Source organism: Aptenodytes patagonicus, chromosome 2 (assembly GCF_965638725.1).
Source record: "Aptenodytes patagonicus chromosome 2, bAptPat1.pri.cur, whole genome shotgun sequence".
NCBI classification, from domain to species: Eukaryota; Metazoa; Chordata; class Aves; order Sphenisciformes; family Spheniscidae; genus Aptenodytes; species Aptenodytes patagonicus.
The window spans coordinates 12,596,162-12,620,362 of record NC_134950.1 but is presented as its reverse complement, the minus strand read 5'-3'; the positions used below and the strand labels follow the sequence as shown (position 1 = coordinate 12,620,362).

Sequence of the window (24,201 nt, the reverse complement as noted above, 5' to 3'; positions counted from 1 at the left end):
GCACTCGCCGTACAAGCAGGTAGGAGGGAGGGGAAGCAGGGTTGCAGAGACCTGCCAGCAGCTGCTTGGCTGCCTTGAGGCAAAGTTGGGATTACAATTCAGGGCTCCCGAGTACAACCCCCTCTGTACTTCAGTATGTTTTTCTCTTCCTAAGATAAAAATTTCTAGTAAAGCAAGTGCAAAAAGATCGAGTTAGAGATGATATCACAAAGCCAAGGTCCCCCTGGGTAGGGCACTGAATATAATACTTCACTTCCACAAAGCATTTATTTTCTTTTTCAAATTTGAAATCTTTTCCTTTACATCAAAGCATCCATCACTTCAATATTCAGTAAGAAATGCACTCACTGAGGGTAGCCTGACAGCGTTGCCCCGCACCAGCCAGGACTTGCCTCAGTCAGCAGGTTCTGGCTTTCCATCCCTGGCTGACCAGCCTGCAACATGCTCACCAAAGCTGCAGGAAGCATCGGGAAAATGCTCCTGCTATGGTCCTATGGATGCTTCCATATCTGCATTTCTCTTGGCCCATGATCAGCTTGCAGCATCAGTTACAAAAATCCTGCTTTTTATACTAGGCTCCATCAAATGTCTACTTATTTTCAGCTGGATCATTAGCTGGATGCCTCTGCCTTGTTTTTAACACATGGATTCCTCCCTCAAAAATTACAGTAATTCCATTTCTAGGGCCACCCAGTCACTGAGATAACATGCCAATTTATTGCTGAGGAGGTGGCCTATTTAAGCTTCTCAGTTTTTCTAACCAAGTATCTCTTTTTCTCAAATAATCTTGTTCCAACGCTTTGAGGACTCCCCAGCAGCAGATGATTTGTGATTCAGGTTCTCTGACATACAACAACAAGAATTAACTCCTGTTTGTAGTTGCTTACATTTGGCAGCAGCATGCCCAGTTTGTGACCATTTGGCTCAGTCCATATCCCAAGGAGGAAAAGGCACCGGGTCCTTCAGGCTTTCAAAGGTGATTGAGAACAATATTCTGCACCCATTAGAGAAACCCAAAACAAAACATGTTTTACAGAAAAGCCCTGTAGACAGCTCAAGGCAAGCATCCCATGTAGCCTGGGGGCTGATTTACACCTCTTTGCACATTGAACCTTGACTGTTAAAGTCTGTAAGTCTGAGAACATTTCCTATACAAAATGAAACAGACACACATACCCTTTACTTTTTCCTTCTTCCGTACAAAGTGTCTCCTCTTTAGACCTTTTAATCAAGAGCTGTTTTTGTTACCATCTCAAAAAAAAAAAAAGAAAAAAAAGAAAAAAAAAAAGAAAAAGAAAACAGAAAAGAAAAATTTAAAAAGTCCTGATTAGGACAGAGCAGCAGCTTTTGCTACTCAGGTACTAATTGTGTGCTCAGTATAGAGCCACTGTTTCCAGCTCAGGAAAAGGGATGCTTGCTGACTTGTTTCAGGTCTTATGGGAAGTTTTGTGTACTTAGGAAAGAAGCTGTTTGGGATCCAGATGCTGTAGGTGCCTCGCAGCCTGGCAGGGAGGCTTTCAGCCTTTGTAAGGAGAGTTTGGTTGCCTGCCAGGATGCTGGTGAGCAAAACTGATCAGCCACTGGCACTCAGGTTGCCGAGGACTGTCTCTCCCTGACAGCCTTTTTCCTGCAGAGCTGCCAATTCAGCTTATTCAGTTGCAAATTTTAGGGTAAGGTAGTGAAACCATTCTGTATTGGTAATGAATCATTTCTGAATTCAGCCCTGCAAGAGAGATGCGGTTGAATTTTTTTTTTGGATGTTACCAGGCTGTGAACAACCCTCCACTGAGAGGGCTCATGCGCTGCTCACGGTGTTTAGGGTTTCATCTGGAAACAGTGCTTTGGTGAGTGTGCTTTGAAGTGGCAGTGTTGTATGGCATGTCCCAGAGACCACACTGTTCTGCTGTCAGCCAAGTCTGCCTGGACTAGATGTGCTATTGTACACTATTATGCATGCTGCTATATCCTTCCTTAGTGTAGCTCATGCTTTTCACTGAAAAAGTTATTAAGTCTCTTAGGAAATTAGAAAGCTAAAGCAACAGTAACTGCCTGGGGCATAGGAACATCATCATCCAAACCTAAGGCATGTGCTGCTGGTGGTTTCTGTTATTGTTATTATTTTATATGGCGGCTTGTTTGTGGTAGAAACAGAAGGAAGATGAGAGAAAGTAAGATAAGAAATTGAAGAAAAGCACCCCCATAAAAAGCCAAAATAAGAATTTGGGGCTAACTGCGGACTTCAGAAGGGTGAATGAAAAAAACCAGTTCATTTTCTGCTCCACTGGAGATTTTGCACAGGATTTTTAAAGATATAGGATTGTATGAGATATCTGATTTAATTAGCATTTCTCCTCCTAGCAGAGCTTTGCCCAACCACTCAAGTCAAACAAGAGTATGATTGGTGCCAGTCAAGGGCAGGGCAGCTTCTGGATCGATAGGCTGGAAGCTTGTACCTTGTTGAACCGAGGCAGAGCAAATAAGCCTGACCTGCAGACGCAGCTGTCACCCAAAAGAAATGAAAGGATGCAGAATTTTGAACCTGGCTGATCACTTGGGTTAAGCTGCCTAACGTTGTTTCATTTCTCTGCTGCATTTCTTACACCGGTAAAACTACTGATGCTTCACATGCCATGGGTACTTCATCACAGCAGGGAACTTAATTATGTATCTTGGGAAGAATGAATCCCCGCGCTCTGCTGGGGTTCAAATACATAATTCCAAAGGTGTCCTTAAAGAGACATTCAGACTCATGGTAATAGACTATCCTCTCTATAGGTCAGTTCCCATCAGACAAGGTTACGAACAGTGTGAAAATGGTCTTATGGGAAGTACAGAACAAAAGAGGTCTTCTGCCTCTGTAACCTGTTCTCAGCAAGGACTGGAGTCCGTCCAAGAGGAAATGTCAAGGAAGTAGCTGTACATACAAGACTGGAGGCAAGAGTTGTGAATAATGTGAAAGTTTACTAACTAAAAATAACACATATTAAGCCTCTTAACTGGGGAGATGGGAGGCGTAGAAGGGGGAACCACAATCCAGAGCCCTGTACGTTGGGCTGCAATAGGAGAAGTCAGGCAAGTTATGGGTGGAAAAGGTGAAAAAATAGAGAAAAAGGAATGATGTTCTTATTAAATAATAACTGGGCATAAATACATGAATACTTAAAATAGGTCTATTTTTCCAGAGAGTGGTTGCTCAGTCTGTCTGAAGTCTAAAACTTTTCAAGGTGTCTTGGTGGTGTGAAAATCTCAATGTCCTTTTAGCTTGAAGCTCTTGCTCAAGAGAAGCGTGTGGCTCGCTGGCTTGCTCCCGTAGGTCTTTGCAGAGCAAGAGGAGTTAATGTTTGCACAGGGATAAGTCTTTGTTCTTGTTCAGTGCTTACCAAGTTGACTAACCAGGCACCACATTTGCTACCAGAAAGTAGCAAAATTAAATGCAGTCTTAAATGCAAATATGAGCTTGGAGAGCCTGTTCACGATGTAAAAGGTAGGGATTGGAAGAAAAACAGCAGGATGGAGCCCTCAGCAGTGGCACCTCAGGCCCACAGGTATGTCTAATACCCTCAGGGAATTCTTCCAAGGTTTGAGTTAAATTCAGCTAATTATATTTAGAGGTGTCTTCTTGAAGGAAAAGAAAATAAACAAGTCCTTTAATGCTTATTTAACTGCTCCTGGCAGACATGATTATTATTGCTGGTATTTATCTATTCCATGCTGTCTTGTGCTTTCTTTAATCATTTCTACCTGCACAAAGTCAAGGGAAGATTTTCTGAGACCAGCAGGTGATGGCTCAAGCTCCCTGTGGAACTTTTTCCTCCTCCTGAGGGAGGAAAGGACTCTAAGAGGTGCAGGAACAGGAGAAAAGAACCCCCTGTGTGTAATAACTGTATTCTTTATTTTGTGGGCATATGTAAGTATTTAGTAGATCTTGTGCACTAACATAAGTAAAGTCATTGAATATGACCACTAATTTGCACCTGTTCAGGATGTGGCTTCTTTGCTGTCATGACTCATGATGTATAAGGATGCTAAATGTGTCAATAAAAAGTCATTGCTTTTCTGCAGAAGGGACAGGATATGAAAGAACCAAGGCTGTATGTGCCTGGGTAAATGGCCAGTGTTTGCAGAAGTCCCGTGCTCTGGCGCTGCTGTCTCTGAAGCCTTCTCAGAGCTTTGGAGTTTAAGATCATTTGTGGCAGAACTGTGCACAATTCAGAAGTTCAAATTATAGGTTGTTCAGAGTGTGTTTGAATATACCTGGTATTTCTTCTTCCAGATCATCTTTTAGTCTTTCTGCATATAACAGCTCTAGGGAAATAATATTTTTTAATTAGAATGCTAAAAACATGGAAGCAACTGGGTCAAACCATAGGGTCTCCTTCACCCCAGTTTCTGCCTCCCAAGAGGGACCAAGGGTGGATACTTGGAAAAAGAGTCTGTGAAACAGGTATGAGCAAGTGATCCTGCCCTTAGCAGTTTCTTGCAGTTAGGAAGTTTATGAGCTGGATGGATATCAGACCCCCTGGCCACAAACTCCATAAATTTACCAGAAATCTCTTTGAAATCTTTGGTCTCAGCAACCTTCCTTGCAACGTGTCTTATGATTTATGTGTCCCACTGAAGAACACTTCTGCTCATTTGTTTTAAACTTGTGGCCTGATAATGTCATTGAGTGCTCCTGTTTTGTGGTCTGGGGACTGAAACTGAGAAACTCCTCTATTCATCTCTCCATGTCACTCATTATTTTATAGCTCATTTCCAAACACCACTTCAGCTGCAGTTAGACAGTACGGTAAATCCAGGTACCTCTCAAGAACATGGTGATCACACGAGGCCGTGCTACTTGGGGATGAACTCACCTTCCTGTTCAAGTGTGTTCCAAGAACGGGTTAGTTTTTTCACTATCAGGTTTTATGCTGGATTAGGTATAATTCTGGCAAAAGCTTGTGTTGTGTGCTTTGATCATTCTGACAGAAATGTGATAATGAATCCATACCTGATTCAAATCCAGCATGACTGCCAGGTGACCCAGCCACACACAGATCTGATATTTATGATCAGGGAACCATCAGAACATGAGAAATATCCTATGAGATCAGATCCAGTATCCGTCTGGCAAGGTGCTCTGTCTTCAACAGTGACAAAAGAAGGTGATATTCAGGGAGAGCATGTAAGCCTGGACACTTTCTGTGGTCCATTCCCCCCAGCATCCAGAACACTTTTATGAGTGTTAATGGATACATCCCTGTCTGGTCCTTTTAGTATTTTTAGACCTGTTTCATCAAGTGCATTCTCATTCTAGTATTGTGGGTTTTGCTGAGTAACAAGCAGCTCTGCTTTCACCTTATTCATGAGCTTACATTTATAAACTTTGATCCTATTCCCACTTAGTCATCCCTTCTCCAGATGAAGAGTCCAGGCTGTTTCAGCCTCTCATCGGGTGGCTTCTCCCACCCTTTTCTGTGCCTCCTCTAGCCCCGTTATCTTTCTTGAGATGCAGAGACCAGAGCTGCACAGAGTATTTGAGATGTCAACCTGAATTATTCTGTGATCCTGTCTTAAGATCCCGTGTGGGTTCGCCAATGCTTTAGAGGCAAAATGACACCCACTGGCTTCTTCCCAATATCCATCCTGATGACACCTAGCACTGTGTTGACTTTTTTGACCAATGCTGCACACTGAGCTGCTGACTTCAGAGACCATCAGTGATGACTCCGGGATCATCTCCTCGAGTTTGTTTGCCAGTTCTGAGTTCAGCACTTCTCAGGCATACTTGATTATTTTTGCCTCAGTGCACCGCCTTAAAAACACAGTCTATCATCTCTTTTCCAGGCTGAATAGACTTTGCCAGGAGCCATTACCCTCCTCTGATCACACTTAGCAGTGTTTTCTGCACATTGCTGAGTTTTGTGCTCTTTTAAAGAGGAGCCAATTGGAGCAGAAAGCAGTAGCCAAATGGCAGTAATTTAGTGGGATATGATGTTCCCTATCATAATTTTATCTCATTTCTTACACTTCCTAATGGTTGATTTCAGTTTTTGACTACTGCAGTGCAATAAAGTGAAGTTTTATAGAGTATTATCCACAAAGACAGCAGAATTTTTTTCCTGACTTGTAATAACTAATTTAGAGTTTATTATTGAGCATACATGTTTAGTGTATAACTAACATTGACCACCATATTATCACCTTGCAATTTTGTTTTCCTATTGCTGATGAGATATTAATAGTTGAGACAAGACATATAATGTCATAGTGTCACATAGATGTGAAAAACCCCAAGCTTCAAAACTGATACCTGTGTGTGCGCCACAGCTGGTTTTTAAATAGCAGCTTGTCATACAGGATTGTGTATTCACCTTCTTGAGGAGCTGAAGCTTTTCCATTGCAAATCCTTAGACCTGTCAAAACAGCAGAAGCAGTGGGAAATCAGGAAAAATGGAAACAAGTTAAGACAGCTAGTGAGAGCTCCGGGCTGTGAAAGAACCACAGCAGAAATAATGGATTTTGGGATAAAGGAAGTCTTATTACTGAATCAGGATAAAGTATCTGACAATATACTGTACGAAGCAGCTCTGCACTAGCAAAGGCGATAAATAAATAAACAGAAAAAATCTTCCCTTAACTTCTGTAATCCTGAGAAAAGACTACATGAAATGAGTACATCATTAAACATTCATTAAGGTGTTTCTTGTTTTCCATATGACCAAGTACACAGAAGATACTTTATTCAGCCCTCTTTGACAATTAAATGTAATGCAATAAATTTCTTCCCTGGGACTTCATTTATTATCACAAATGACATATTAGCTTAATAAAAAATATTTCTGAATTAACCAATTATGCTCACATTATAGTTTTACATTGATTAGGCCTTTTATTTTGAAGCTCCATCTTTGTATTGTAATTATGTTACACTTTGAGATAAGTAGTTTAAATTATGAGATAATTTACTTTTCCTTTCAATTTCCTTGACTAGTACATATTGTGGAAGTGATAAAATGAGCCAAGAGTCTTTCTTATGTTTTTGCATTTAAAAAGGAAAGAGAAAACATTTTTATCATGTAGAGAATTAGGTTCTTTTTGCTTGTGTTTATTTGATGAAAATTAGAATGTGTGGAGATAATTATTCACCTGGTGCAATACTGGTTGATCTACGGCAAAACTCTTTGGAAAATTAATTTTTGTTGAAAGAGGAAGAATTTTAAGGAGCTGCAAAAAATACAAACCACATTACAAAATGCAGATAACAAAATGCAAAGATACCAACCCACCTAACAAATTTTACATTCATGTGCAAGAAGGCTGAAGGCTGTTTTTCCTCTTTCTTCAGTTTCTAACACTTTCTCAGTCAAGGCAGTCATTGTACCCATAGCTTTACAATTCTTAGGCACTGGAGCTGGCTCAGATCTGAGCTGCACAAACCTTTGATCATCCCTGAACTAAATCATTTCGATGGTGCCAAAAACTTTGCTGAGACTGCTGCTTCCAGGGAGGAAGAGACTTTGGGGGAAAAAGCAGGGCAGCTGCTCCAATAAGGATTTTCTGCTGCCAGAAGCATACTGGCAGCTCACTCACCCTGTCCCCGTGAGGACTTCTGGATGGTCTCGGGAGACGTACTGGATAAAACAGGGTTAGTTTCTGTGTCTGCCCTCCATGTTTCCAAGGATCCCCAACTCCCACCTCCCTGGTTTCATTCCTCTGTGTCCACCATGAGCAGTTCACACACGAGCACTAGGGAGGGATGTCCCAAGGCTCATGGCTATAAAAATGGGCCTTAACAAGCATCTTGGTCTAATGCAGGTTAAGCCCAAGACTGGGTTTTGCTTGAACAAGAAGTAGAAAACTGCACTAAGAGGGTGCCTTGTGGAAGGGGACAGGAGGTCCCTCCTCGAGCTACACATCCTTGTGTTTAGATGGCTTAGGTTGTTCTTCTGACTTTATAACCAATGGAGAAGTGACTTCTGCCACCCTACAGTAAATGTCTAGAGTAAATCAGATAACCTTTACGCTAGAAGTGCCCGTTTGTCTCTGGATGATATGTGACCATTCCCACAGCAAGAAGCTGTTCTCATACATCAATTCTCTGAGCACGTGGACTTCTGGAAGGATTTTGCTGGAAGAAAAAACTAAGTTTAAACAATGTGGAAAAACTCCAAGGAGATTCAATATTTAGTAAGGTCTCTTGCTGACAACTCTGAAGTGCTTCTTTTGCCAGCTTTCCTTTAAATTAGACTGCAAATTGCAATTATCGGATATCTGAGAGAACATTATGCAGTGCAAGAAGTGATCATGAAGCCTCTTTGGTGACAGGACAGCTTAAAGGAAAAAGAAAGGGCATGAAAGGATTTTTTGGAAAGCTAACAAAGCTGGAATGCTGGAAGTTGCCGTGGATAAATCTTGATGAGAGTAGAATACAGTTTGTGAGTCTTTTTTGGAGAGTATGAAAATTAATTCAGAGACCCAGTGGACCTGTAGCACTGATAATGGGAAATGAACCCTTGTATTTACAGATTTCTGGTGCAAATCTGACATGGTCTGAGTATAGTCAAATGCTGTGTTATGGTTGGTGTCCCACTTATTTACTATTTGTATCAGGAAAACCACAATGAATCACAGTCATAAACTAGGACCCACATTGTCACTGTACCTATGCAGAAGAAAAAAGTTTGCCCTTACTCCAGATTTTTTTACAATCCCCGTGTGGAAGGAGCTGGGAGACTCAGTCCTCTTTGAACTAATTAATGTTCTTGATTAGCTGAGATGGCTGATTTTTAATTGCTTCCAATCAAGGCACTTGCAATGGGAAACCTCCAAGGTAAGCGTGTTGGTAGCCTGTAGGAACTCTTTCTTCCACCTTCTCTTTGGACGTGAATTTGTTTTATTGTATCTTAAATTAGCTTGTTGGCAACAAGAAGGAACAAAATCCTTACCTGTATTTGTGTATCGTGTAGCATATGGGGACTAAATCTTCACTGAAGTTTGTCAGTACTCCCACAATACTAACAGTCTCCAACCTCACCACGGGTCACAGATGAAAGACTTTTTCTGCACCCTGAAAGGATCTGCACCCCAAGTCTCTCCTGATTTCCCAGATTCTTGCAGTGCCGTGTTTGTGCCTTGCTGACAGCCAGGAGGTCCTGTAGGGAACATGGGAGACACTTCCTCACAACAGCTTTGGGGTCTATCTAGAGGTGGCACACACAGTTTTATGCCTGGCTTGGGGATAACAGATGGGTATGAATAACTTTGGGGACATAATCAAATCTGGTGAAACTGCATGGAAGCCTGAAACTTTCCCTTCTTGGCAACATTTTTGTGTGAACATTTTCATAATCTTGGGGAGAGGGAAAGGAGTAATTTTCAGCAGTTGATTGAATTTATGTCTTGAAGCTGTGGTGAAAAGAAACATTCTCTGTGGAAATTTGAAGAAAGTTTGCTTTTATGTTTTCTTTCCAAGAGAACAGCCTTTCTATCACAAAAAGAGTGTCCACAGAACATTTTTAAGAAGGCTAAATGATTTTATTAAGCAGCATGGCTGTTACCCATGTGCACGATATTTGGAGCACATACACTGTCACTGGATGACAAGCAGTTTGCATACAAAAGTGATGGAGCCTCTCTGTTGTGAGGGATTGATACCTTCAGTTCCCTGAAAACTTCATTTGCTTAGCTTAGACCTTTACAGAGAAGATTCTCTATGGCAAATCCCGTGTATAATGAGCCCCTGCCATTTTGGCAAACAACCCCGTGCTCTTCTCCTTTCCCATAGGTGAGCCTTGCAAGTGGCTTGTGCTTGCTGCTTCTCGGGTGCTTTTGAGGGACACTTCTCTGTGTGGCCACAGCTACCCTTGGCCGAGGTAACCAGTGAGGCCAGGGGTGCAGGAGAGCTCAGGTGCACCCTGATGCCTCTCTGTAACTGAACCTCTGGCAGACTAAAAAGCTGAGACTGGTTTGCTTCAAAGACAGATTTTGCTGTTGGCACCTGTGGAGTTGTCTCCAGCTTGGCTGTTTCTCCTTCTGTCACTCCATGGCACCTTCTGCAGTTCTGTCTTTAAGCAGTGTTGGTGTAACGTAAACATAAAAATCATGAAGACGTCCCAATTTCCACATCAGGCTTTATTAATGGCAATTCCCTCCAGTTGCCCTCTGACTCCTGCTTTGCTTGAGCCATTTTTTATCTTGGTACTACATTTCCACTCGTACTGGCCAGGTTTTGTCATTCTTTGGCACATGAAGTTGTGCATTTTCTGCAATTGTGCCCAGCATTGCCGACATTCCTCTTGGGCCTGGCTAGTAAACTTAATTTGCTTGCTCTGAATACAACTTTTAAACATTATCAGCTTCCCTTTCCAGTTTGCAGTAACTTTTCCTCCACAGCTAAATGCACCTCGAGTTTGCAGGTGATTTTCGATGTTTGAGCATTGATTGCTATCAGGTTTGCTCAGCTCGTAGGTGCCTGCTTGTTTGGACTAGTTGGACTGCACTTCTCCAGGTAAGTTTTTATTCCTACAGCAATTTAGGGAAACAAGTCCTCTAATGATAGGGGAAAAAATGTGCTGATTGTTTATCACTGCATGCTTGTGGCCAACAGAGAACCTGAAAAATGTTGCCATTATACTAAATCCTTTGTGTTTCTATTCTCACCACATGGTTTGTTTGTCAGTAGAGCAGTAAAGCACAAAATTCTCGAGCAGTATAAGTTGTTTCTCCCTCTGAAATATGAGGTGTATTTGTTTCCTTGGAAAAACTGTAGTATGAAATCATGCCCGCGGAAAGCTCCTCTTGAATGAATGTGACCAATAATTGGGAAAATAGTACAGAGCAAGATACTAATAAAAGTGAAGTTCTAGGTGGGTTGAAATCCACCACTACTCACAAATTTGTGTGGGATTTAGTGAATGTTTCAGCTCTCAAACTGAGGTGTAAAGCAGTATATTTTCAAAATATAAAAACATGTAATTTCAACATTTCAAAATGAAATGTTTCAGATATGCTGAAATGTTTTTTCTTGACATTCCAAATTGAAAAGGACCAAATTGCCTGCAAACGGAACCCCATATTTCACTACTATATGATATGAGATCTGAACAATATTGATTTCAGCAAGGAGGTAAGATCTGCAGCAATGGGATTTACATTTTCACGATCAAATAAAGCCAAGTGAATCGTTCCCAATGACTTTGGATTTCTGAGTATGAGTCAGGTTGGTCTGGTTAATTCAAAATGATAAGTCCACAGGCTTTTATTTAATGAAAATAACCTCTCAAGCCTGATTTGGTTCTACTGATTTCTTTTCCCATTTTTTCTTTTTTGTTTTAGTTCAGGCATTCAAAGCCAAGAGTCCATTATCTCCCACCCTTATTCCAAGCACTATCCAGTTTACCATTAAGGAGGAACTTTTGTGTATGTCTCTGCATTATTGTGACTGTTTTACCAGACCTTGATTGGCAGCAAAAAAAGACATGTGCAGACTCTAAGGGTCATTATTAAACACTGGTTCAAGCCTCCAGAAACCTTCAGAAACCTGGAAAAATTAAACTGCATGCTCCAGTGCTCAGAGATTTGATTTCCACTCTCCAACCCCCTCTTGAATGATGAATCATGTGGCTTAAAACTGCAGATTTTGTAAAAGGAAAAAAAGATAAGAAAACCATGAAGATAAACAAAAATCAGCCAGTTCTTTCCCAAAGTGTAAGGATAGCTGTGCTAAATTCCCCACTTCAATATCTCAGGGAGGCAATTGCAGGACAGCCAGCTGCTTCCCACTCCTCCAAAATCTTGGGTTGAAAGGGGGTCTCTGGGCACAGCTTTAATGCAGAAAATTGCGTTTCTCTTCCACGTTGCTGAGAATGGATGCTGTGCCGAGCCTTGCTCAGGGGCAAGGGGGAGAAGTCTCATCTTCTTCCCACAGCTTGCTTTCTCTCCAGTGTATTAGCTCCTGCCTTGGCTCTAGGGTATGGCAGAGCAGAAGTTGGAGCAGTAGGTCAGGTGTGAACTGGAGACAAAGTTATTAGTCTTGTAGTCATACTTTGATCTGTGTTTGCAGAATGTCAGAACAGCATCGGTGTCCTATTGCAGGACCGGTGCTCCCGGACCCCGACATAGGGCAAACAAAGAGTTTGGTGGGATGAGGCTGGCTGGCAACCAAGAAGGAGGGACTGGTGGCTATGGGAGGAAAAAGGAGACCCTTTGTTGAGGGGAAAATACTGTATGACATGTTCCCCAGGGCTCAGATTTGGGGCTGGTCTTGTTCAATATCTTCGTCAATGATCTGGATGAGGGGATCGAGTGCACCCTCAGTAAGTTTGCAGACGACACCAAGTTGGGCGGGAGTGTTGATCTGCTCGAGGGTAGGAAGGCTCTGCAGAGGGACCTGGACAGGCTGGATCGATGGGCCCAGACCAATTGTATGAGATTCAACAAGGCCAAGTGCCGGGTCCTGTACTTTGGCCACAACAACCCCATGCAATGCTACAGGCTTGGGGAAGAGTGGCTGGAAAGCTGCCTGTCAGAAAAGGACCTGGGGGTGCTGGTTGACAGCCGGCTGAACATGAGCCGGCAGTGTGCCCAGGCGGCCAAGAAGGCCAATGGCCTCCTGGCCTGTATCAGAAATGGTGTGGCCAGCAGGAGTAGGGAAGTGATCATGCCCCTGTACTCGGCACTGGTGAGGCCGCACCTCGAATACTGTGTTCAGTTTTGGGCCCCTGACTACAAGAAGGACGTTGAGGTGTTAGAGCGTGTCCAGAGAAGAGCAACGAGGCTGGTGAGGGGTCTGGAGAACAAGTCTTCTGAGGAGCGGCTGAGGGAACTGGGGTTGTTTAGCCTGGAGAAAAGGAAGCTGAGGGGAGACCTCATCGCTCTCTACAACTCCCTGAAAGGAGGTCGTAGTGAGGTGGGTGTTGGTCTCTTCTCCTAAGTAACAAGCGATAGGACGAGAGGAAATGGCCTCAAGTTGCGCCAGGGGAGGTTTAGATTGGACGTGAGGAAAAATTTCTTTACTGAAAGAGTGGTTAAACATTGGACCAGGCTGCCCAGGGAAGTGGTGGAGTCCCCATCCCTGGAGGTATTTAAAAGACGTGTAGATGAGGCACTTAGGGACATGGTTTAGTGGTCATGGTGGTGTTGGGTTGACGGTTGGACTGGATGATCTTAGATCTCTTAGATCTTAGATCTTAGATCTCTTCCAACCTCAATGATTCTATGATTCTATGATTCTAAGAAGTGGGAGGCAGAAAAGCCTCACGCAGTGGGAGCTGGGGTTGTTGTTGGGCTGAAGCATCTCTGTAACACAGCTTGAGGAGAACCCCTTCTCCAGTCCTGTTCATGGCTTTATTGCTGGAAGGGAGTGAGAACTAACTAAATAAATGGCAAAAGCTGCTGTGGTGTATGTGCCACTGATACAGTGGGTGTCCTCACCAAGGAAGTTTACACAAATGCTTTTACGTTTATCTTAATTCACTGGAAAACTGCTTTTGATCTGGAACCTGTAATTTGTGAGAAGCTTTTATTTCTGGTCTTGTCACAGGCATAAGAATTACGTGTGTGGGAAGTCAGTAGATTGGAAACTTGTCTTGGATTTCCCTTCTTTGCCTCTTCTTGCTGTCTTGGTTTGAAAAGAAGTTTTGGATCTTCTCAGTATGTTCTCCTGTACATGGCCAAATTTTAAAAATAAACGAAATTAGGTGAAGCATAAAACCAGAGCTTTCTCTTGTTTGCTTTCAATAAAAATAAAATCAGAATATAATGATCTTGCTTGGAAATCAAAACTCCCTCTTAACAGGTCCTTGAGTTAAATTAGAGTCCAGCACAGAAAAGGGCTTGAAGATATTGCCCTGATCACTTTTCTTTACTTTTTCAGAAAGAGGCTTTTTGCTGGCATGAAGCTGAAGAAGAAGAAGAAAGGCGAGAAAGGGTTGACTATTGCAAACAAAGATGCACTGGGTAAGGCCTCATAAATCAATATTGCAACTGGGAAGGGCAGGTGGGGGATTATATTGTATCTAACTTCATGTGAACTCATTTGAATTCTGTCTTAGGGTTTAGTATTGATAAAATGGGCAGTAAACTCCTTATCACTCCCAAGTAAATAGAGAGCTCATTCTTTTTGCATTAACTGTTTTGTTAAGTCCACCTTCAGATTCTGTGAGTTCAGGCTGCTGTATCTGGTAGAGTAAAACAAAAATGTCAGCCTGACTCTTACCATAGAGAGGCGACACATTTTTCAAAGTTTTTTTCTACTCTAGAGATAGAATTCATTACTGGTGTGTAATTCCTCCAGGAGATCTGCTTCTTCTAGAAACCATAAGAACACAACCTGAGTAGGCTCTGATGGCTGGATGGGCTAGCTCGATAAAGCTGGGAGTTTTACTTAGTTGTAATTCTCCTCTTAAATATATGGCAGATAAAAAAGATAAAATAATAAAAATATAATAAAAGATAAAAATATTTTATTTTATTTTATCTTATATTTTTAATAATTATTTTTTATTTTTAATAGATGTGGGTACGTACATAACACATGCGGAGTCTCCTATTTCATTCCCTTAACACACCATTGGTTTCCAAGCTAAGGAGACATTCCCCTGCACATCCTACTACTGTCATTTTTCTGCTATCACCACAGTCCTCTCATTCACCAAAACCTGTAGTTCAGCCACAACGTCTTCACCTTCCGTAGTTTTATTTTGCAGTCCTATGCCTCAAATTTCATGGAATTTTTAAAACATGGACTACTATGTGTTTAGTGCAGCCCTTGAATTACAGTGTTGTAATAAACCAGCCATATGTGTCTCGACACACTGTTGGGCAGAAGCAGGAATACGTATTTCGTGCCATAAGCATTACTTAGCTAAAGGGCACTACTTTTAAACAGATTCTCCTCTGGTCCTTACAGCAAGGGATTTGGGCTTTAGGAGCAGAGAAAACTAAAGACCATTAAATTTCTTACTAATTACAGATATGTTAGAGTTTATTTATCTTATGCTCCATAAAATATACCATGCTTTACAAGATATACTATACTGTAATTTGCTTCAGTCTTTCATGTGAGCATTCAAATCTCTGTTTATTTCAAATGATTGTGTTTGAATCATTGGATAGACTGGGGTCCTTATGCTGCATCTTCATCTGTTTCATTAGTGTCTGTTGCTGGAGAGTCTGAACTAGCAAAGATACAGCAATCACTGGTTGTCTCGTCTTGACTGGGATTTGGGCTTAGGAGATCTATCGGGGAAGTGTGGAGTGGGGGAACATGGTCACTCACTGAACCATTTGCATTTTCTGTCACTGGATCCATACAGGAGAATAATTCCTGCTGGTCAGTTATGTACAACATACATATGGTTATTGAGGGGAAAAAAGGATATTGATTCAGATATTAAAATGTCAGGAAAATGGACCTGTAAAGGGAAAGACGCATTGCAAACGGTTTACATCTCAATAGAAACAACATGGAACTCACAAAAAGTGGTCCAGGCAGGGTGTCATGATGACACACGCCTGTCCTCAGCCAGGGGGGAAGTTTTATCTGCTTTAGTCTCAAAGCAAACAACATGGAGTACTACAAGCTCATAGTCAAACATCATGCTCTAGAGTAAATAGGATATGGAGGGTAGTCATGGGAACTTGGTGCTACAGATGCAAAACTATGGACAGATGCCTTTGCCTCAAGGGGTGAAAATCAGGCTATGCCTACGGATACAAGTTCACCCTCCCTGTGTTCTGGGGAGGCTGGACAAGAGCCAGAGGGGCAGTCAGGGAGTGTATACGGTATATGAGATTGCTAGTGGAGGAACCTTCATCAAGAGGCTGGGTGTGTCAGCTTGGGCACAGAGCCGAACTAACGAGGCAGTAGGGCACCCAGGCTGGAGCTGTCTCACACCTGGCTGCCTTGCAGCACAAGCAAAGGTCATGTCTGTCTGTACCTGTCTGGTGGTTTGCCTCAGAGTACGGGCTTGTGGGAGCCAGATGAAAAATAAACAGATGCATTCAGACCTGATGAGAGTTGTAATTAGAAATCCAAGTGAGTTTTGCTTTACAATGCATGGTCCTTTGCTACCATCACCAGTTTCTAAGCACCCCTCAAGTGACCATACCTTTGCAAAGAGACAAGGAATCACTGTTACAACCCTTTGTCTAGTTTTGTAGTGGGAGCACAGTGCCATAGAGCAGTTGCAGAAAATGCACTTGGATGTGTTTCCTTTCATTTGATGCAGGGATGTCTCCACAAGGTCACCTAAGCCCCTGGGTATTGCTGGACAAGTCATCTTTACTATTGCAGGTACCACTTGACAGCTTCTAGACCAGAAATAACTCACGTCCAGAGTCACTGAACATTTCTTGCTTATTTTAAACTTTCATGTAAAACACATGGCTCCCTTCCCAAGGCAGGTGTTGAACACAGACATGCTTGGCAAGGGGCAGAGATGCTGGTAGGACTTCTGTCAGAACAGGAGGACAAAGCAGAGCAGTGTGGGAAAGGTTTCTCTGGTCAAATGTAGATGTGTACATCTGAGCTAGTTGGTGAGATTGTCTTTATGGTCAGGAAGAAAAATAAGCACTTCTGGAAGCAATTTGTCTCATCTGAGTAAAACTCTCTACAAGAGATCCCATGAATCATGCTTTTCAACTCCTTTTCTGTCCTTGATCTTCCAGTTCATTGTCTCTACAAAGAGGAAAGGTGAGAAATAATTTCTAAGCTAGGCTCCGCTTTGGTCGCTTGGAAGGGACTGGAGTGTGTCAGACTGTTATGACAAACCATGGATGGCAGACTGCAAAGTAATACGTGCAAAACCCAGCAATAAACTGTCTTTCTAGCAGATGAGAGATGTGACCAGTATGCATGTGCCTGTTGTGGGTGCATGTGGGATGAAGAGAGAGGCTACAGCCACCATTTATATAGTATATGATTTTGCACAGGAGGGGAGCTGCTGCTGTAATCAATGCTGCTCAATACAAACCACTACTGTATCTCTAATTGTGATATCCAAATAAATAAAATATTCAGTTCATGCTGATGAATTCACTGCTCTGCTCCAAGTTAGCTTTTTGCTAGTAGAAATCAGAGGTGGGTTTTACTTTCTTGATTGTTTTATTTACCAGGTGATCATGATGAAAGTGCAAATCTTCACCATGACACTCCAGGAAGACAAGAAGAGGGAGAGGAAGACCTAATGAACAGCGATGCACTGTCCAATGTTTTTGGATCCTTAAGCCCAAAGAGGAAAAGGTGCTCCTTGGCATACCTTACCTAACATACCCCAAAACACCTTTTCCATCCTTCTTGGGAATGGCATTGCCCTAGGGCAATACATCTGCTAACAGAAAATCCATTTGATGACAGCAGTGATCCCTTCACTCCGGTTCACCCACATGACAGAGTGAGATGTACTTGCCAGCAAAATATTATCAGCTCAAGACAAATTGTCACCAGATGCTATCCAGTGCAGGGAGAGATTGAAATGGATGCTGACAGAGCATCAACTCTGCTGCTAATGAAAATGATACAAAGGGGACACCAATCTCTATAGTCAAGAGTTTGTGTAGTTGTTTTTTTCATACAGGGGAGGAATGGAGTCAGGTTTGATGGGATCAACAAGTGAAATAATTCCCATGCATGGCAGGTAGCTGCACTGGTCTGTGCGGATGCAAAACATTTCCCTATTACCAGGTATATGAGAGAGAGACAGAGATCTAAGTGGTGTGTCATTAAAATCCAGGTATGAAGTCCCACAGTACTCAAGGAGTGATTATACCAAAATCTTCCATGTGAACGGGATAAGAATCTCCCAACCTCTTTTCATGTTTCATGAGAAGCAATAGGAAAAGGTAAGAGACACACTGGGCGCTGCTCTGTGTGAAAGCTGGAATTACTCTGGTACAAGCTGTGGTGCTTACCAAATTGCCTGGCAGAGCTGAGCTGCAGCAACTGCCCTTGCATGTGCTCTGAGCTCCTGAGAGATGCAAGAAGACCAATGCTTGTAGCCAGCTTCAAATGGAAGAGAAGGGACCTATTTTGCTTTCCATCTATATGGACCTTGCCCATGGACAGCTACTGTGGTTTGGCTCGCTACACAGGTGTCATCTGATGACAGGTCTGAGCCCTTGGACTACCTGTTGTCCACCACACATATCCCTGATGGTGTTTAAGTGGCTGCTGGTGAAATCAAGCCTAACAGTTCACAACAAAGCTACCTGCCATAAACAATGCTGTCTTAGTGATGAGAAGTCTTTCCAACATGTGTCCATGTACCAGCTCTTGCCTGGAGACACCTAATGACCTGTTTTGTTGTTTAAACAGGGCAAAGCTGGTGACCAGAATTCACGGAGAGGAGATGAAATCCCAGAACTACCAGGTGAGTAGGGGGTGACGGCCCTTACGTGCCTGTGAAATCCCCAGGCGGGCCGGACCTGAGCCCAGGAGTGCACGTGGCATCCTTGTGCCCCACAGATTGCCATCACCATCATTGAGGCCAGGCAGCTGGTGGGTGAGAACATCGACCCTGTGGTGATCATCGAGATAGGTGACGAGAAGAAGCAAACAACTGTAAAGGAAGGCACGAATGCCCCTTTCTACAATGAGGTAGGTGCTCTCTCTTGAAAAGGCACTTTCTTCAGTGGCTCTGGGTGGCCTCCACTACTTGGTTGCGTGAACGGGGATGAACTAAGTTGGTAGCACCTGCATGTCTAAGCAGGGAGGTCTGTTGAGGAGCTGTTTAAGTTTCAAGCTTTGCAAAGCACTGGCAACAGCACCCTTGGGTTTAGCTCTGTTTGTTCTTTCCCTTTTCAAGCTCTGTTCATCCTGATCCCCCCCTCACTGCATCCTGCCCTACTACCGCTGCCTCTGCGTTTTTCCAAACGAACCCTTTGGGAGTTTTGTCTAAACTGCCCCCAACCTCCCTTTTCTACCATTTGACTGTTTCAACCTTTCCTTGACATGTAATTTTCCCAGCTGGTGACAAATGAGACAAAAACAACTCCCAAAACCAACTGCTCCTTTGGGTTTCCCTGTGCCTCCTGTCCCTTCTGACAGTACCCTTTGATGCAGAGTGACCACCATGGGCATTTGTGAAGGGCAGTGCTGTGCAGCCATGCAAGGAGGAGAGTAGCAAACAAGTCTGGGCCATGGCAGCCACAAGCCAGAGAGCAGGGAGAGGGCTTTGCCGTGCCCACCGCCACCTCCCCAGCACCCCCAGTGTCTCACTGGGGCTCTGTGTAGTAACCCAAAAAGCTAAACCATGTTGCTGACAGCGCTGGCTACCAGCACAAGGATGATTCTGATCTGCTGTCCTCTTTTCCCACAGTACTTTGTGTTTGATTTTGTTGGACCGCAGGTGTTCCTGTTTGACAAAATAATCAACATCTCTGTAAGTACCTAGGAAAGCTTAGCACAGTAAGTAAAGGTCATTGTTGTTTATGTCACTTCGGCTCTAAATCATCCTTCTCAATGTAATTAAAAATAAATAATTTTAGGTACCAAGAGTGCTATAAAGTAAGCATGAAGTACAAGAAAGAGAAAGGATAGGGGAGAGGAAAAGGAGGAAAAGCAGCTGGCAATGATTTGAAGGAACATAACCCTACAGGAAGATTAAGTGTGTATTTTCAGGGACACTCATTGCTGGCTTGGCAATCTGCGAGGTAGAAGGGAAAACTTCATCTTGGTTAACACTTGCCAGCATTGTCTTCATCCCTCTAATTTTCAAGCTGCCACTTGTTTCAAATGACTGAGTTGAAACTTCTGGCTAATCTCAGTTCCTCAGATACAACTGTTTCTAATTAAAACATCCAGGTACCTTATCTTCAGTAGCAGCTCTCAGGCTGTCCAGGAGTGTCAGTGGCTGGTTGCTGTTAGCATGGAAGTGGGCTCCAAGCATTCAGTGCTGCTCCCACTGCTCACTGCAAGTAAAGTCCTGGCGAAGTTATGTGACATCTCAGAACAGCCCTGATGGAAGACACACATGCTCTTAGACTTGGGGCATTAAATAATGATTTACAGTTTGGGACGCCAACTCTATGGAGCCATGCTAATTATCTTACCTGAGGCTCCTGAGGTTCACCACCACATTTAGCAAAGCTGCTAAGGAATTAAGGAAGATCCCACGAGACTCTGGACAGTGCTGTATTTGTAATACTTAGAAAAACCACGAGCTGAGCCCTTCATGAGCTGTTTTTGCATTTCTATTGCCAAAAGCCCCACCACTTGGCCAAAGAACTGAGCAGTGAGTTGTTGCCCCAGGGAAGGTTCTTTTTTTCCTTAAGTGCTTTGTCAACTTCACAAAGGTACACCAGGAAAGGGTCTGTGCTGGTTGTACTTGACAGAGCTAGGCAGTGGACAAGAGCAGTAGGAAAACTTCTGTGCAAAACCTCCTGGAGATGTTCACTGTGTACCTGCTTTGCTGAGCTGCCAATAAAGTGACTTTTCCCAGCTACAGAAATGAAAAATGTTCACTTACACATGGCCAGCTGGACACCTAGGTTTTCAGTGCTGGTAGTAAATTGACGGTCTGAATCCTAAGCTCCAGTTCAAATCCACTATATCACATGTACAGCCTAAATATATTTGGGCCAGCAAAACCACAACCATGGACTTCCGGAGGGCAGACTTTGGCCTGTTCAGGACGTTGGTTGAGAGAGTCCCTTGGGAGACAGTCCTGAAGGGCAGAGGGGTCCAGGAAGGCTGGACGATCTTCAAGAAGGAAGTCTTAAAGGTGCAGGAGCAGGCTGTCCCCTTACGCCGTAAGAAGAACGGGCGGGGAAGACGACCGGCCTGGCTGAACGGGGAGCTTTTGCTGGGACTCAGGAAAAAAAGAGAGTTTACCGCTTGTGGAAGAAGGGGCAGGCGACTCAAGAAGAGTACAGGGATCTCGTTAGGTTGTGCAGAGAAGAAATGAGAAAGGCAAAAGCCCAGCTAGAACGCAATCTGGCCGCTGTTGTTAAAGACAAGAAAAAAAGTTTTTACAAATATATTAATAACAAGAAGAGAGCCAAGGAGAATCTCCATCCTTTATTGGATGGGGGGGGGGAACATTGTCACCGAGGATGAGGAAAAGACTGAGGTACTTAATGCCTTCTTTGCCTCAGTCTTTAATAGGAAGACCAGTTATCCTCAGGGTACTCGGCCCCCCAAGCTGGAAGACAGGGACGGTGAGCAGGATGAACGCCCCATAATCCAAGAGGAAGCAGTCAACGACCTGCTACGCCACCTGGATGCTCACAAGTCTATGGGGCCAGATGGGATCCACCCGAGAGTGCTGAGGGAGCTGGCGGAGGAGCTCGCCAAGCCGCCCTCCATCATTTATCAGCAGTCCTGGTTAATGGGGGAGGTCCCGGACGACTGGAGGCTTGCCAATGTGACGCCCACCTACAAGAAGGGCCGGAAGGAGGATCCGGGGAACTACAGGCCTGTCAGCCTGACCTCGGTGCCGGGGAAGATGATGGAGCGGTTCATCTTGAGGGCGCTCACAAGGCATGAGCGGGACAACCAGGGGATCCGGCCCAGCCAGCACGGATTCATGAGAGGCAGGTCCTGCTTGACCAACCTGATCTCCTTCTATGACCAGGTGACCCACCTAGTGGATGAGGGAAAGGCTGTGGATGTGGTATACCTGGACTTTAGTAAAGCCTTTGACACTGTCTCCCACAGCATTCTCCTAGAGAAGCTGGCAGCTCACGGCTTAGACAGGTGGACTCTTTGCTGGGTCAAAAACTGGCTGGACGGCCGGGCCCAGAGAGTTGTGGTGAATGGAGTTACATCCAGTTGGCAGCTGGTCACAAGTGATGTTCCCCAGGGCTCAGTTTTGGGGCCAGTCTTGTTCAATATCTTTATCAATGATCTGGATGAGGGGATCGAGTGTACCCCCAGTAAGTTTGCAGACGACACCAAGTTGGGCGGGAGTGTTGATCTGCTCGAGGGTAGGAAGGCTCTGCAGAGGGACCTGGACAGGCTGGATCGATGGGCCGAGGCCAACTGTATGAGGTTCAACAAGGCCAAGTGCCGGGTCCTGTACTTCGGCCACAACAACCCCATGCAGCGCTACAGGCTTGGGGAAGAGTGGCTGGAAAGCTGCCTGGCGGAAAAGGACCTGGGGGTGTTGGTCGACAGCCGGCTGAACATGACCCGGCAGTGTGCCCAGGCAGCCAAGAAGGCCAATGGCATCCTGCCCTGTATCAGAAATGGTGTGGCCAGCAGGAGTAGGGAAGTGATTGTGCCCCTGTAGTTGGCACTGGTGAGGCCACACCTCGAATACTGTGTTCAGTTTTGGGCCCCTGACTACAAGAAGGACGTTGAGGTGTTAGAGCGTGTCCAGAGAAGAGCAACGAGGCTGATGAAGGGTCTGGAGAACAAGTCTTCTGAGGAGCGGCTGAGGGAACTGGGGTTGTTTAGCCTGGAGAAAAGGAAGCTGAGGGGAGACCTCATCGCTCTCTACAACTCCCTGAAAGGAGGTTGTAGCGAGGTGGGTGTCGGTCTCTTCTCCCAAGTAACAAGCGATAGGACGAGAGGAAATGGCCTCAAGTTGCGCCAGGGGAGGTTTAGATTGGACGTGAGGAAAAATTTCTTTACTGAAAGAGTGGTTAAACATTGGAGCAGTCTGCCCAGGGAAGTGGTGGAGTCCCCATCCCTGAAGGTATTTAAAAGATGAGTAGATGAGTCGCTTAGGGACATGGTTTAGTGGTCATGGTGGTGTTGTGTCAATGGTTGGACTCGATGATCTTAGAGGTCTCTTCCAACCTTAATGATTCTATGATTCTATATGAAATTCAGACCTACATAACGTATCTGCTGATCTGACCTTCACTTATCCCTGAGGACAGAGTTTACTACAGGCTGACACTGGCCCATCTTTGCATGGGAGTAAATATTGTCTGACTGTTATGACTTAAATCACAGTGTATAGCCCCCCCATGGTACAGCACTGAGGCATCAGCTCTTGTGAGCTACTGCTGCTCGGGGAACATACAGTTATTTTTCCCTAAGATATGGCCAGTCTTTCCGGTCTCACATTCTTTTGATAATGATTCCATATATCCAGTGGTGGAGGGGAGAGTGACAGCTTTCTGAGTGTGTTGGGTGGGGGTTGTGGATGTGCCAGCATTACCTGGTGTAAATCTGCATTGTTTCATCAGGCTCAGCAAACTTATTTGATTTATAGCTGGTGAAGGTGCCACACTAAGAAATTAAAGGTCTTCTAGATAAAAATTACTTTTTTTAAGAAAACCCACAAACTAGCCCAGAGCAATGCTCATGTATGCTACTGAAAACAAAGATTCATTACCTTGCAACATAGTTTTGGAGAATGCAATATATCAGGGGAATAGTAAAAAATAAGAGAGGAAATATGTGTGCTGGGAGTGAAGGAAACCCTGGGGGATGGAAAGTTTTGCAGCACTTGCTTAGCATGAATCTCACTTAAGGAGAAACAAAGATTGGCAGCCTGCATTACCAACAACCATTCATGAACTGAATTTGCTTAATCTGTGAAAATGAACTCATCTGCATATGGAAGGTCAAGGAAAATAATAAAAAAGATTAGTGCCATTGTCCATCAGTTCGGTAGTTAGTCTAGCTCTATTCAAACCCTGCCTTTGAGGAGAAAATGAGATTTTCCATTTCTCAGCACCTGCTAATGAATAGATTTTCTTTCTTCATTTACATAGAATCATAGAATCATAGAATAGTTTGGGTTGGAAGGGACCTCTAAAGGTCATCTAGTCCAACCCCCCTGCCGTGGGCAGGGACATCTTCAACTAGATCAGGTTGCTCAGAGCCCCCTCCAACCTGACCTGGAATGTTTCCAGGCATGGGGCATCCACCACCTCTCTGGGCAACCTGTGCCAGTGTTTCACCACCCTCAGCGTAAAAAATTTCTTCCTTATGTCCAATCTAAATCTACCCCCCCTTAGTTGAAAGCCATTCCCCCTTGTCCTGTCGCAACAGGCCCTGCTAAAAAGTTTGCCGCCATCTTTCTTAGAAGCCTCCTTGAAGTACTGATAGGCTGCAATAAGGTCTCCCCAAAGCCTTCTCTTCTCCAGGCTGAACAACCCCAACTCTCTCAACCTTTCTTCATAGGAGAGGCGTTCCATCCCCCTGATCATTTTTGTGGCCCTCCTCTGGACCCGCTCCAACAGGTCTGTGTCTTTCTTATGCTGAGGGCTCCAGAGCTGGACACAGTACTCCAGGTGGGGTCTCCCCAGAGCAGAGCAGAG

At 44.0% G+C, this 24,201-nt stretch overlaps 1 protein-coding gene across 1 annotated transcript in view; it reads left to right on the top strand.

Moving 5' to 3' along the window:
* Positions 1 to 24,201, top strand: part of FER1L6 (fer-1 like family member 6) — a 103,793-nt gene that overhangs the window by 10,465 nt on the left and 69,127 nt on the right. Inside the window, exons 2-6 of the mRNA XM_076332144.1 lie at positions 13,859 to 13,941; positions 17,101 to 17,227; positions 18,299 to 18,353; positions 18,449 to 18,580; positions 19,302 to 19,364. Of these exons, the coding sequence (XP_076188259.1) occupies positions 13,859 to 13,941; positions 17,101 to 17,227; positions 18,299 to 18,353; positions 18,449 to 18,580; positions 19,302 to 19,364 (460 nt within the window). The remainder of the gene's footprint in view (positions 1 to 13,858; positions 13,942 to 17,100; positions 17,228 to 18,298; positions 18,354 to 18,448; positions 18,581 to 19,301; positions 19,365 to 24,201) is intronic.